The following is a 14,311-nucleotide window of genomic DNA, read 5'->3' on the forward strand; positions in this document are numbered from 1 at the left end:
CACGGCACCCTATGGCCATGGCACCCTACAGCAGGGTGCACCCCGGGAAGCACGCAGTTCTGAGGGTGCGTATGGCCTGCCCGGTTTAACTCCTTGGTGGCAGTGCTGGGACACGCTGGGACACGCTGGGACACGGGCCAGGCCCCGGGGTGGCAATGTGTGTGCACATGCATGGGTGCAGCACACCCGCACGTGCATGAGGCGGAGGGGCGTACGGCGCTGGTGGGTGCTGGTATGCTGGGTGCTGCATGCACACACAGCTGTGCAAACGCGTGCACACCCGCACTTGTGCAAGGCAGCACACGCACGCCTACACGCATGTGCAAGCAAACTACACGCACACGGGGTAACACGTGCACACCCATACACACACGCCTGTGCAAACACACGCTTGCACACCCATACGTGCACCCACTGTGCAAACGCACCCACGCGTGCACACCCACACCCACCCAGCTCTGGTGCCTGCAGCTCTGCTGACCTCTCCCGGCAGCACCAAGTAAAGGCCTGGGTGTGCAAGGTCGCACACGCACACGCACCCACACACCCACACACCCACACACCCACACACCCCCGACCTCCCCAACACCCAAACCCCACCCAACACCCCCAGCACCCACAACCACCAGACCCCAAATACAGCCACAATGTGCACACACGTGTGCGCACACACGCACGTGCACACGCACGTGTGCACACACATGTATGCACACACACACACGTGTGCACACACGCAGGTGCACACACACAGGTGCACACACACATGCACACACACGTGTGCACACACATGTGCGCGCACACACACAGGTGCACACACACATGTATGCACACACACACGTGTGCACACACACGCATGCACACACACATGCACACACACGTGTGCACACACGTGCACACGCACACACACACAGGTGCACACACATGTATGCACACACACACGTGTGCACACACACATGCACACACACACGTGTGCACACATGCAGGTGCACACACACGCATGCACACACACATGCACACACACACGTGTGCACACACACATGCACACACACACGTGTGCACACATGCAGGTGCACACACACGCATGCACACACGCATGCACACACACACGTGTGCACACACATGTGCACACACACACAGGTGCACACACACACGCATGCACACACACGTGTGCACACACGTGCACATGCACACACACACAGGTGCACACACACGCGTGTGCACACACACACGTGCACACACACACGCACACACACACGTGCGCACACACACACACATGCACGCACACACGTGCACACACACACGCCTGCACACACACATGCCTGCACACACACACGCATGCACACACACATGCACACACGTGCGCACACACATACAGGTGCACACACACATGTATGCACACACACACGTGTGCACACACACGCATGCACACACACATGCACACACACGTGTGCACACACGTGCACACGCACACACACAGGTGCACACACACGTATGCACACACACGTGCACACACACACGTGCGCACACACACACGTGCACACACACACGTGCACACACACGTGTACACACACACATGCACGCACACACGTGCACACACACACACATGCACACACACGTGTACACACACACACATGCACACACACACGTGTGCACACACACACGTGCGCACACACACACACATGCACACACACACGTGCACACACACACGCCTGCACACACACACGCGCGCGTGTGCACCCCCCCAGCCCCACAAACACCCTCCAGGCACCAAAACTGGGGCAAAACACCGATTTGCAGCAAAAAACCCATCAGGACCAGGTGGGAGCGAGGCAGGGTGGGGCAGAGGTGACACCGGTGACACAGGTGACACCATGGCCCCCCCAGGGCTGCCCCAGCCCCAGCAGGATGCGGCCGTAAGGGACAGACCCGCTGCTTTTCTCTCCTTTAATAAAAGTCACAGCGAAGTACCAAAAAGGAGCAGGACGGGGACGGGGACGGGGACGGGGGGTGGCCGCGGCAGGGGGACCCCGGGGCGGGAGGGAGGGGGGCACACAAGCCCCACCGGCGCGGGGGCACACGCGTGTGCACACACCGGCACGTGTGGGCCCTGCCCTCCCTGTGTCCCCATCCCTCGGGGTCACCCCATGGCAGCCCCCCCAGCCACAGCTCCCCCCTCCGGATTAATTACAGGGTTAATTCCAGGGCTGAACCCACGGGGGCAGGGGGTCCCGGGGGGGGGGGTTATTGCTACCTGGGAAGGGGTGATGGGGGGCACAAGGGCCAGAGAGGGACCCCCACCCCGGTAAGGGTGAAAGGGGGACCCCGGGGGGGGGTGCGGCCTGGGGGTGGGGTAATCCACGGCAGCTTACGGGGCTCCAGCTGGGTGTGACCCCCATCCCACCCCTCACCCCGCAGCCCTGGGGGTCCCGACCCACGCGCTGCCCCGGGATGGGGTGTGCTTCCCCGTGGGGAAACTGAGGCACAGGGTGGGCTTCCCCATGGGGAAACTGAGGCACGGGAGGGGCAGAGCCACACAGTGCGGGAGGACCCCCGTCCTCCCCGTGCCCCCCCGCTCGCAGCAACCCCACCTGGGGGGCAGAGTCCCCCCCCGGATAAAACAGAGAGGGGGTGAGGTTTTGGCAGTGAATAGCTGTGTGGGTGCTGGGCACGGCGGGGCGGGGGGTCTGTCCCCCCATGGGACCCCACTGGCCGCTTCTGCCCCACCCCCCCCACCCCCCCCAAAATCTGGGGCTGGGTAGGAGGGAGAGAGGGACCGGGCTTGGTTGGAGGGGGGGCTCTGCAGAGAGCCAGCCCCTCCCGCCCCCCCCCGTGGTGCTGAGCATGGTGAGCTCATCACACCGGTGGGTGAGACGGCAGGGGCACAACCGCCCTTCCCACCCCCCACAGCCCTCCTGGCCGGGCTGGGGGCGGGGGGTGAGGGTGGCGGGGACCCCCCCGGGGGGGGCACTAGTAGACCCAGCTGACGGGCACCCACTGGGGCTGGGTGCGCAGGTGCTCCATGGCCTCCCGCAGCCGCCCGAAGGTGCGCTCCAGGTCGTCGTTGGTCAGGCTGAGGTCGAAGTAGTGGCCGTAACCGCGCTGGATCCGGCCGCTCTCCTCCACCGTCCGCTTGGCGTCAGCCTCCTGCCCCGCACAAACCCTGCCTCAGTTTCCCCATCGCTCCCCGTGCCCCTCGACCTCTCACCCTGGGGAGGGGACCCACCGTGAGCTGCTTGGTGGCCACACCGCCCTCCAGCGCCGCCCGGTTCATGGCCCGCAGCATCTCGGGGCCGGGGGCTTCGATGAAGACCACATACGGCACGAATTCAGCTGTTCTCAGCACCTTCACTGCCTGGGCAGGCGGGGACGGCGCTGAGCCCCGGAGAGGGGGCAGCCCCGGCCACCCCTTGGCGTGTCCCCCGCCAGGTCCCCTACCTGGGGGTTGACATCCAGGATGCACATCTTGCCGGCCTCCACCACGGCGCGGATGGAGTCGATCTTGGTGCCGTAGAGGTTGCCCTCGTACTCGCCGTGCTCCAGGTACCGCCCGGCCTTGATGTCGGCCTCCATCTCCCCCCGCGACACGAAGCGGTACCCGTGCCCGTCCTTCTCGGTCTCCTTCGGCTTCCGCGACGTGTCTGCCCGAGGACGGCCCATCTGAGTGCCACCCACCTGCCCAGGGGGTCCCAGCCCGGGGGGCACCCCCAGCCCCCGGGGACGGCCACGGGGCTGCGACGCTGCACCCGCACGCCCAGGGCTGCGTTCCCTCGGTGCCAGACGGGTTGGGCTGTGCCAGGGATGGTGATGCTCATGGGGGACAGGGATGCTTGTAGGGGACACGGATGCTGGCGGGGTACAGGGATGCTCGCAGGGGACGGGGACGCTGGCGGGGACAGCGATACTCAGAGGGGACAGTGATGCTGGCAGGGGACTGATGCTGGTGCGGGATGGTGATCCTGGCAGGGACAGCGATGCTCATGGGGCCAGTGATGCTCACAGGGGACAGCGATGCTGGCAGGGGACAGCGATGCTCACAGGGGACAGAGATGCTAGCAGGGGACAGTGATGCTGGCAGGGGACAGAGATGCTCATGGGGCCAGCGATGGTCACAGGAGCCAGCGATGGTCACAGGGGACAGCGATGCTCACAGGGGACAGTGATGCTCACAGGGGACAGCGATGCTCACAGGGGACAGAGATTTTAGCAGAGGACAGTGATGCTGGCAGGGGACAGAGATGCTCATGGGGGACAGAGATGCTCACAGGGGACAATGATGCTGGCAGGAGACAGCGATGCTCACAGGGGACAGTGATGCTCATGGGGCCAGCGATGGTCACAGGGGCCAGCGATGGTCACAGGGGACAGCGATGCTCACAGGGGACAGTGATGCTCACAGGGGACAGCGATGCTGGCAGGGGACAGTGATGCTCATGGGGCCAGCGATGGTCACAGGGGCCAGCGATGCTGGCAGGGGACAGCGATGCTCACAGGGGACAGTGTTGCTTGTGGGGCCAGCGATGCTCACAGGGGCCAGCGATGCTGGCAGGGGACAGTGATGCTCACGGGGACACGGGGACACTCACAGGGGATGGTGGTGCCGTAGCGCGCCTGGTCCGACATGATGAGCTTGTTCTTGAGGCTGCGGCGTCCCACGCCCTGGGCGCCGATGAGCACCAGGGTTTTCCGGCGGAAGGGGGGCATGCGGGCCACCTCCTCGTAGATCAGCAGCTCGTGGCGGTCGAACTCTGGGCGAGGGACAGGGCTGTCACCCGTGGTGGGACCCCAAGCTGGGTGCCACGGGGACCCCAGGGCACCCCGTCCCGTGAGGTGCCGCCGCGAGACTGCCACGGGCACGGCCTGGGGACCGTCCCCCCTTCCCTGCGGGGGACACCAGCGGGGGACGCTCACCAGCGTTCTTCGTCGTCAGGTACATCATCCTCTTCTTCCTCTTCCCGCTGAGGCTGCCACACAGGGCCCCTGCCGAGGGCACGGGGGCTGGCTGAGCTGGGGGCGGGGACAGGGACAGTGCCGTGGCACAGGGACAGTGCCACGGCACGGGGACAGTGCCATGGGAGCTGGGACCTGCCGCAGGGGCAGTGCCATGGGGATGGGGACATCACCCGGGGAGTCGGGGACCCGCCGCAGGGACAGCGCCACAGGGACGGGGACATTGCCAACGGGGCGCAGGGGACCCGCCGTGCTCCCCCTCGGGAGGTGACCGCCTGTCCCCGCGCCCCCAGGGCCACGTCCCCACCGAGGCCTGGGGGCTCCGTACCGGACGCGGGGGCCACCTCCACGTCCCGCTTGACGAAGGCCTTGCGCTTCTCCTCCAGCAGCTGGCTGGGCACCAGCCCCGCGCTGCCCCCCGCCACGTGGCACGCCTGGGGGGACGGCGCCGCGCGTGGGGACCCCGGCCCCACGGGCCACCCCCCAGCCCCACAGGGACACCCCCCCCCCAGCTCCCAGGGACCCTCCCCCAGCCCCAGGGACCCCCCACAGCCCCACAGGGACCCTTTGAGCTGCTAGGGACCCTCCCCAGCTCCAGGGACCCCCCAGCCCCAGGGATGCCCCCAGCCCCAGGAACCCCCACAGCCCCACAGGGACCCTTTGAGCTGCTAGGGACCCTCCCCAGCTCCAGGGACCCCCAGCCCCAGGAACCCCCTCAGCCCCACAGGGACCCCTCGAGCTGCTAGGGACCCTCCCCAGCTCCAGGGACCCCCAGCCCCAGGGATGCCCCCAGCCCCAGGAACCCCGCCCCCAGCCCCACAGGGACCCCTCGAGCTCCTATGGACCCTCCCCAGCTCCAGGGACCCCCAGCCGCAGGGACGCCCCCCAGCCCCAGGGACCCCCACAGCCCCACAGGGACCCTTTGAGCTCCTAGGGACCCTCCCCAGCTCCAGGGACCCCCAGCCCCAGGGATGCCCCCTTCTCCCAGGGACCCTCCCCATCGCCCAGGGACCCCCCATCTCCCAGGGACCCTCCCCAGCCTCCAGGGACCCGCCCAGCTCCCGGGGACCCCCAGCTCCAGTGGCCTCCCCATCTCCCAGGGACCCCCCCATCTCCCAGGGACCCTCCCCAGCTCCCAGGGACCCCCCCAGCCCCAGGACCCCCCCTGACCCTCTGTGGACCCTAGCTGCCAGGGGGACCCCCAGGAGAGGGGGGCAAAGGACCAGGACACCCCCCCCCCCCGGGACCCCCCCTGACCTGCCACCAGTTGGGGTCGTCCTGGTTGACGATCTGCAGCAGGTCACCGGCCGTGAACTTGAGCCCAGCCTCCTTGCAGGGGATGAGGCTGTCGGTGGCCGGGTCGTAGTCGAAGTGGCACTTAACGAAGACCTGGGGACCGGGGGGGTCAGCGGGCGGGCAGGGGCGGCCACCGGACGCCCGGGTTCCCCTCTCTGCATCGCCTGGGTGCTGCCGGCCCGTGCCTCAGTTTCCCCGGCGTACCGGTGCGAAACGCAGGAGCCGTGCCACGCGCACACACGCGAGCGTGCACCCTGCTAAGTGCCCCCCCCGCCCCGGTGCCCCCCCGCCGCCCGGCGCAGCCAGGCACGCGCAGCACCCGCACACACGCAGGTGGCACCGGCAGCCGCCGCCGCGCCCCACAGAGCACCCACGGCGGCACCCACGCACAGCCCCACGCCCACGCACAGGCACACGCACGCGCCCAGCGCCGCCACCGCTGCGCCCACGATGGCACACATGCGTGCGGGAGCGTGCGGGGACGACCGTGCACGCACACGCCACGCCACACACGCGTGTGCTTGCACACGGGACCCCTGCCCGGTGCTGGCAGCAGCAGGGTGCCGCGGGGCCCACCCGGCGCAGGGACACGCGGTGCCAGGGGACGCGATGACAGCGCTGCTTTGTCCCCAGGGAGTCAGGGTGACGGCAGGCGCCGGCGCTGGGCTGGCACAGGGAGGCGGGGGGACAGGGCACCCTTTGCCACCCAGGCACCCAGTGGTGATGGGGACAGGGACAGGGATGGGGACAGGGCAGGTGCCACCGCAGCCGGGTGCCCTCGCCAGTGCCAGGGGCGCAGGGCACAGCGGGGGACACCGGGGTCCCGCTAGCCACGGGGCACGTGGGCACAGGGCAAGTCCCTACCGGTGTGCGGGGGCCACGGGGACACGGCGTCCAGGGGGTTGCGCGGCCCAGGGGACACATGGGGAGATGAGGCACGTGGCAAGGGGACAGGGGACATGAGGCATGTGGGCATGGGGCAGGGGGACATGAGGCAGGGGCCCGTGGGACACGTGAGCACGGGGCCGTTGGCAGGGTGGCATGGGACAACATGGACACGGGGACACAGAGATGGGGGGACACTGAGATGGGGGGACACAGGCTCAGGGGGACACAGAGGCAGGGGAAGAGGGAGCTGTGGGCAGGGTGCTGGGTGCGGGATGCGGGGTGGGGTGGGGTGCAGGGCGGGGTGGGATGCAGATGTGGGGTGCAGGGCGGGGTGCAGGGTGGGGTGCAGGGCGGGATGGGATGCAGATGTGGGGTGCAGGGCGGGATGCAGATGTGGGGTGCAGGGCGGGGTGGGATGCAGATGTGGGGTGCAGGGTGAGGTGCAGGGTGGGGTGCAGGGCGGGGTGGGGTGCAGATGTGGGGTGCAGGGTGGGGTGCAGGGCAGGGTGGGGTGCAGATGTGGGGTGCAGGGCGGGATGCAGACGTGGGGTCCAGGGCGGGGTGGGATGCAGATGTGGGGTGCAGGGTGAGGGTGCAGGGTGGGGTGCAGGGCGGGGTGGGATGCAGATGTGGGGTGCAGGGTGAGGCGGGGTGCAGGGGCGGGGTGCAGGGCGGGGTGGGATGCAGATGTGGGGTGCAGGGTGAGGTGCAGGGTGGGGTGCAGGGCGGGGTGGGATGTAGATGTGGGGTGCAGGGCGGGGTGCAGGGTGGGGTGCAGGGCGGGGTGGGATGCAGATGTGGGGTGCAGGGCGGGGTGCAGGGTGGGGTGCAGGCTGGGGTGGGATGCAGATGTGGGGTGCAGGGCGGGGTGCAGGGCGGGGTGCAGGGCGGGGTGGGATGCAGATGTGGGGTGCAGGGCGGGGTGCAGGGCGGGGTGCAGGGCGGGGTGGGATGCAGATGTGGGGTGCAGGGTGAGGTGCAGGGCGGGGTGGGGTGCAGATGTGGGGTGCAGGGCGGGGTGCAGGGTGGGGTGCAGGGCGGGGTGGGATGCAGATGTGGGGTGCAGGGCAGGGTGCAGGGTGGGGTGCAGGGTGGGGTGGGATGCAGATGTGGGGTGCAGGGCGGGGTGCAGGGGGGGGTGGGGGCCGGTACCTGCCGGGGCGGGTGGGGCTCCTGGTAGCTGGGCAGGATCTTGAGGACGACGCTGCCGCTGGCGTGGCGCAGGCTGTCCTGCAGCGCCCGCGGGTCGCTGCCCACCTCCCGCCCGTTCACCTCCCGGATGACGTCCCCCACGTGCAGCAGCCCCTGCTGTGCCACCATGCCCCCGTGCAGGATGCGGGCGATGACCAGCTCCCCCCGCTCCACCCGGAACGTCACCCCCTGGCCAGCACAGCCCCACGTCAGCCCCACGCCGGCGTCCCCACCGCAGCGCCCCGTGCCACCCACCCAGCGGTCACCCCAGCAATGCCCCCAGCACCCTGCAGTGGCCGCCAGCACCCAGCAACACCCCAGCACCCTGCAATACCCCAGCACCCCAGAACGCCCACAACACCTTGCAATGGGCCCAGCACTCAACAGTGCCCTCAGCACCCTGCAACGCCCCAGCACCCAGCAACGTCCCAGCACCCAGAAACGTCCCAGCACCCAGCAACGTCCCAGCACCCTGCAACGCCCCAGCACCCAGCAACGTCCCAGCACCCAGAAACGTCCCAGCACCCTGCAACGCCCCAGCACCCAGAAATGTCCCAGCACCCAGAAACGTCCCAGCACCCTGCAATGCCCCCAGCACCCAGCAATGTCCCAGCACCCTGCAACGCCCCAGCACCCAGCAACATCCCAGCACCCAGAAACGCCCCAGCACCCAGCAACGTCCCAGCACCCAGCAACGTCCCAGCACCCTGCAATGCCCCAGCACCCAGAAACGTCCCAGCACCCTGCAACGCCCCAGCACCCTGCAATGTCCCAGCACCCAGAAACGCCCCAGCACCCAGCAACATCCCAGCACCCAGAAACGTCCCAGCACCCTGCAACGCCCCAGCACCCTGCAATGCCCCAGCACCCTGCAATGCCCCCAGCACCCAGCAATGTCCCAGCACCCTGCAATGTCCCAGCACCCTGCAATGCCCCCAGCACCCTGCAATGTCCCCAGCACCCTGCAACGCCCCAGGACCCAGCAATGTCCCAGCACCCAGAAATGTGCCAGCACCCTGCAATATCCCCAGCACCCAGCAACGTCACAGCAGCCAGTAACACCCCCAGCACCCTGCAGCACCCCAGCACCCTGCAATGCCCCCAACCCCCCCAGCACCCTGCAATGTCCCCAGAACCCTGCAATGCCCCCAATATCCCCAGCACCCAGCAACGCCCCAGCACCCTGCAGCACCCCCAGCACCCTGCAATGCCCCCCCCAGCACCCTGCAGCACCCCAGGCTCGGGCTCACCAGGTTCTCGCCGGCCGTCTTGCGGATGCCCACCATGCGCACGGCGTCGGGGGGCACAGGCTGGTTGTTGAAGGCCGGATCCAGAACGGGGCTGGGCGGGGGCGTCTCGTAGCTCTTGGAAGCCACCGAGTCGTGGGTCTCCAGCAGGGACTGCAACGCGTGGGGGGGGTGATCACACCTGCATCGCACACACCCTCGCACACGCGCGTTGCACGAGCGGGCCTCGCACGCCCCACCTGGAAGTGGGGCTCGCGCAGGATGCGGGCCAGCTCGGCGGCCGCGCTGTCCTGCCGCGCCAGGTGCCCGATGTCACGCAGGATCTCCTGCACCAGCTCCAGGTTGTTGTCCCTCACCGCCTCCAGCTTCGTCTCCTCCAGCCGCTCGTGGGCCTGGGGGGGGGACACCGGGGGGGATTAGGGACCCCCGCGCCGCCCACCCGCCTGCTAATACCCCCGGCATCTGCTCCCGTCTCTGGCACGGCCCAGCGTGCACCCGCACAAGCACGCACACACGCGCATGCCCTTTGCGCACGCACGGCACCCTGCGTGCACACGCACGTGCAAATCCGCCCTTTTGGATGCACAGCCTCAAGTGCACGCTTGTGCACGCACATGCACGCGTGCGCGCGCCCTCGCATGCACATCACCACCAAGCCGGGCACGCATGTGCCATCGCACATGCAAATACACACACGCACATACTGGCGAGCACACGGGACGTGGGGCCAGGCACACGCACGCCACCAGCGCGGCCAGCAGGTGATACACAGACACGCGTGCACGCACACACGTGCACACACACAACCTTGCACCCCACCTCCCCAGCCACGCACACCCCGAGGGGCAGCGCACACCCAGCACCCTCCCTTCCCCCACCCCGCGCCCGGCCCTCCCTCACCCCTGCTGAAACACGGCAGCCTCACACGCACGGGTGTGCAAACATGCACACTCACTCCGATGCATGCACACGCACGTACGTGCAAACACGTGCCTGCACCTCCCTGCAGGCACACGCACGTGCGAGCATACCCCCACGCATGCACACACGTGTGCATGCATGCACTCACGCACACATACACACACGCGCGTGCATCCATGCATACACACACGCGCGTGCATCCACACACCCGTGCACGCACGCACACACGCTTGTGCACCCATACACACATGCCCGCCCACACGCACCCACCCGTGCACCCACACCCACACCCCCCCCCGTGCCCCACTCGCTGCCACCTGCGGCGGGGGGCCGGGGGGGGACACGGTGCCACCCCCGCGCCACTGTACCTTCGCCAAGGACCTTACTATTGGGCTCTCCATGATGCCGCGGAGGAAGATGAGGTCCAGGTCGGCGGCCCCCGGGGTGCCGGGGAGCCCCATCAGGTTGTCCAGGACCTGCTGCATGGCTGGGGGGCGCGGGGACACGGAGGGGGGGACACGACACGGGGACACGGAGCCGGGGGGGGGGCGGGCAGAGCAGGAGAGAGCAGCAACGTGGGCAAAAGTCAAATGCAGGTGGGGGGTGCCCGTGCCCCCACCCCACCCCACCCCCCGTGTCCTGTCCCACTCGCCCCAGGGCCCCCTGGTTATGGGGCCTGGCAGGGAATAGGGGGGGACAATGTGGGGGTCCCCTGGGAGCAGGAACCCCCCTCCTTGTCCTACAGGGAGGACGGACACACGGATGTGTCCCCCAGCATCATCACCCTGCCCTGCCTGGCTGGGGGGCCCTGGGGCATCGCAGCCCCCGTGTGGGCAGGAGCCCCTCGACACTTTGAGGGGAGGGGGGGTAAGGTTTAACCCTGGCTGCTCAGCACCACAGCCCACCCCACCCCCCCCGTGCCTCAGTTTCCCCAGGCAAGGAGCACCCCATCCCCACACAAAGAGCTCACACGGAGCTGCTGTCCCCCAAACCCAGCCCCCAGGACCCCCCAGCCTCCCGTACCTGCAGGGAGTTGCACTGCACCCCCAGTCCCTGTGGTGGGGACCACAAGGAGAGCCCCCCCCAAAGCCAGCACTTTGGGGGGGGGCTGCCCTGGTGACGGGGGGGGTAAACCCCCAAAAGCCCCCCCGGAGGGGAGATATTCCCCACACCCAGTACATGCAGCAGCTGGGGGGGGGGGTGCACTGCAAATGGGGGTGCCATGCAACTGGGGGTGCAATACGGGCGCGGGGGTGCAGTGCAGCCGGGGGTGCAACACAACTGGGGGTTGCAATGCAACTGTGAGGGTTTGCAGTGCAATTGGGGGTTTGCAATGCAACTGGGGGGTTGCAATGCAATTGGGGGGTTGCAATCCAACTGGGGGTTGCAATGCAACTGGGGGGTTGCAATCCAACTGGGGGGGTTGCAATGCAATTGGGGGTTGCAATGCAACTGGGGGTTGCAATGCAATTGGGGGGGTTGCAATGCAACTGGGGGGTTACAATCCAACTGGGGGGTTGCAATGCAACTGGGGGTGCAATCCAACTGGGGGGTTGCAATGCAATTGGGGGGTTGCAATGCAACTGTGAGCCGCTGCACTGCGAGGAGAGGCTGCGCTGCAATGGCGCGGGGTGCTCGCGATGCAGCCGGGGGGTTGCAACCCAGACAGCCCCCGTATCAGGGGGCCCGGCATGACCCAAGAGACCCCTCCCCCCATTCCCCATCTCCCTGCCTCCATCTTACCCCCCCACACCCCATCCCCAAACACCCCCCGCCCACGCCAGCCCCTGCGTGGCATCCCCCGCCCCCCCTACCTTGGGGGCCCAGGGGGGCGATGGCGGGGGCCGGGGCGGGCGGCGGGGTCCCACCGCCGGGGCCGCTCATGGCTGCGGGCGGCAGGGCCGGGCCTCCCGCCCGCCCCCCAGATCCGGGTACCGCCGCCCCCGCCCGCGCCCCCCGGCCCCGCGTGGGGCTCCCACCCGGCCCCGCTCGCCCAGGGCCTTGCACACGCGCGCACACGGGGAGCCTTGCACACGCGTGCAGACGCGAGCCCCGGCACGGTCACGCCACGTCGGCCCTCGCGCGTGCAAACGCCTTGCACACCCGCGGCCGGGCGTGTGCGTGGGTGTGCTGGCACAGTTCATGCACGCGCACCTCTGCATGCTCACGCGTGTGCACGCCCGTGTGAGCGACCATGTGTGGGCAAAGGCACCCCTGTGCACGCTTGTGCACACTGTGCAGAGCCACGTGCATGCACCTGCACACCGATGCACGTTGCACGCACGCATACCTGTGTGCACACGCGTGCGTGAGCACGCACAACCCTGAGCACCCACGGGCACACGCACCTGTGCGTGCTTACACGCGTGTGCAGACCCATGCACGCATGCTGCACCCCCGCATGCACACCCATGTGTGCACGCGTGCTGACACACACACGTTCCTGTGCAGGCTCACACCCATGTGTGCACACACACACCCCGTGCACGCTCACACTCGCGTGCAAAAACCCACGGGCACACACACCCTGCGCATGCCCACCCGTGCATGCACATCTCCGGGCCTGCTCACCCCTCCTTGCACACCCGCGTGCACACCCACACCCGCTCCCCCGTGCGTGCTCACCCGTGGGAGCCCCCCCGCACGCAGCCACGCAGCCTCCCGCGGCTCGGGCAGGGGGGAAGAGCGGGGGCTCGGCCCCTTTAAGGGGGCGGGTGGGGGGCGCGGTTGCCATGGCAGCCGGGGGGGGGCGACCGGGGAGCGCGGCGCGGCGGGGGGGAGCGGGGATTTAAAGGAACCGCGTCCCGCTCGTGTGCACACGCACCTGCACACGCGCGCACACGCGCGAACACGCACACGCACGGGCAGGTGCCCACCCGCGCAGCGCCCGCCCCCCTCCCCCCCCCCGCAGTGCCCGCCGGCGCAGGCACCACCCCCCCTTACACACGCGTGACACCAGGCCCGGGCGTGCCCCCTGCACACGCGTGTGCACGCTCCACGCCCGCAGCCCGCACGGCGCGCGCGCCCTGTGCCCCCGGCACGAGCCACCCCACGCTCCCCCCCCCCCCCGCGCCTGCACCCGCGCGCACGCCCGGGGGGTGCTTGCACACGCGTGTGCCCGTGCGCGTGCGAGCCCGGGCCCGGTGAACACTCACCGGTGGCGGAGCTGGGGGCGGCCGCCGGCATCGCGGGGGGGCTGCGGGCACGGCCGGGCACGCGTGACTGGCACCGACGGGGACGGGGACGGGGACAGCCGCGCAGGCGTGCGGTGGCCAGGCACCCCCGGGCACCCCCGGGCACATGGGCGTGCGCTTCCACACGCGTGTGCATGTGTGCTAGAGCACCACAGACGTGCAGGGACACGCGAGGCCCCCACGTCCCCCCCCCGGCCCCACATTGTGCCCCACGGAGGGGGGGAACCCCCAGTCCTGGCACTGACACCCCCACAGTGGGGCACCCATGCTGTGTCCCAGCACCAGTGTCCCCAGTACCAGCATCCCCAGTGTCCCCAGCACCCCCAGCACCAGGATTCCCAGTGTCTCCAGCACCAGCATCCTCGGTGTCTCCAGTACCAGCATCCCCAGTGTCCCCAGCACCCTCAGCACCAGTATTCCCAGTGTCTCCAGCACCAGCACCCCCAGTGTCCCCAGCGCCCTCAGCACCAGCATTCCCAGTGTCCCCAGCACCAGGATTCCCAGTGTCTCCAGCACCAGCATCCTCGGTGTCTCCAGTACCAGCATCCCCAGTGTCCCCAGCACCCTCAGCACCAGGATTCCCAGTGTCCCAGTACCAGCATCCCCAGGATTCCCAGTGTCTCCAGC

At 68.7% G+C, this 14,311-nt stretch overlaps 1 protein-coding gene across 6 annotated transcripts; it reads right to left on the minus strand.

Annotated features, from left to right (window-relative positions):
* Positions 1-2,599: 2,599 nt before the first annotated feature.
* MPP2 (MAGUK p55 scaffold protein 2) lies at positions 2,600-13,676 on the minus strand. Of its 6 annotated transcripts, none has more exons than XM_072885747.1 (12): positions 13,646-13,676; positions 10,859-10,977; positions 9,809-9,961; positions 9,573-9,722; positions 8,284-8,511; positions 6,205-6,336; positions 5,276-5,381; positions 4,909-4,977; positions 4,584-4,745; positions 3,436-3,638; positions 3,224-3,352; positions 2,600-3,144 (listed from the first exon to the last, which is right to left on the minus strand). In XM_072885747.1, exons 1-12 carry the CDS (start codon positions 13,674-13,676, stop codon positions 2,968-2,970), a joined length of 1,659 nt encoding a protein of 552 aa, XP_072741848.1. In that variant the 3' UTR covers positions 2,600-2,967. The 6 variants fall into 6 exon arrangements, with proteins under 6 accessions (XP_072741848.1, XP_072741851.1, XP_072741850.1 ...); XM_072885750.1 differs by having other exon boundaries at positions 10,877-10,977; positions 13,646-13,666; XM_072885749.1 differs by lacking the exon at positions 13,646-13,676 and adding an exon at positions 13,116-13,175 and having other exon boundaries at positions 10,877-10,977.
* Between the last annotated feature and the right edge of the window lie 635 nt (positions 13,677-14,311).

The sequence above is a fragment of the Ciconia boyciana genome, chromosome 22, assembly GCF_034638445.1.
Source record: "Ciconia boyciana chromosome 22, ASM3463844v1, whole genome shotgun sequence".
NCBI lineage: Eukaryota > Metazoa > Chordata > Aves > Ciconiiformes > Ciconiidae > Ciconia > Ciconia boyciana.

Bases quoted from the DNA above. Each gene is read 5' to 3' on its own strand.
- MPP2 (XM_072885745.1), bottom strand. From the start codon at position 12,374: ATGAGCGGCCCCGGCGGTGGGACCCCGCCGCCCGCCCCGGCCCCCGCC. The intron at 8,512-9,572 runs GTGAGCCCGAGC...TGTGCTGGCCAG, and splicing joins AGACGGCCGGCGAGAACCTG to GGGGTGACGTTCCGGGTGGA. The intron at 3,353-3,435 runs GTAGGGGACCTG...CCGCCTGCCCAG, and splicing joins TCCTGGATGTCAACCCCCAG to GCAGTGAAGGTGCTGAGAAC.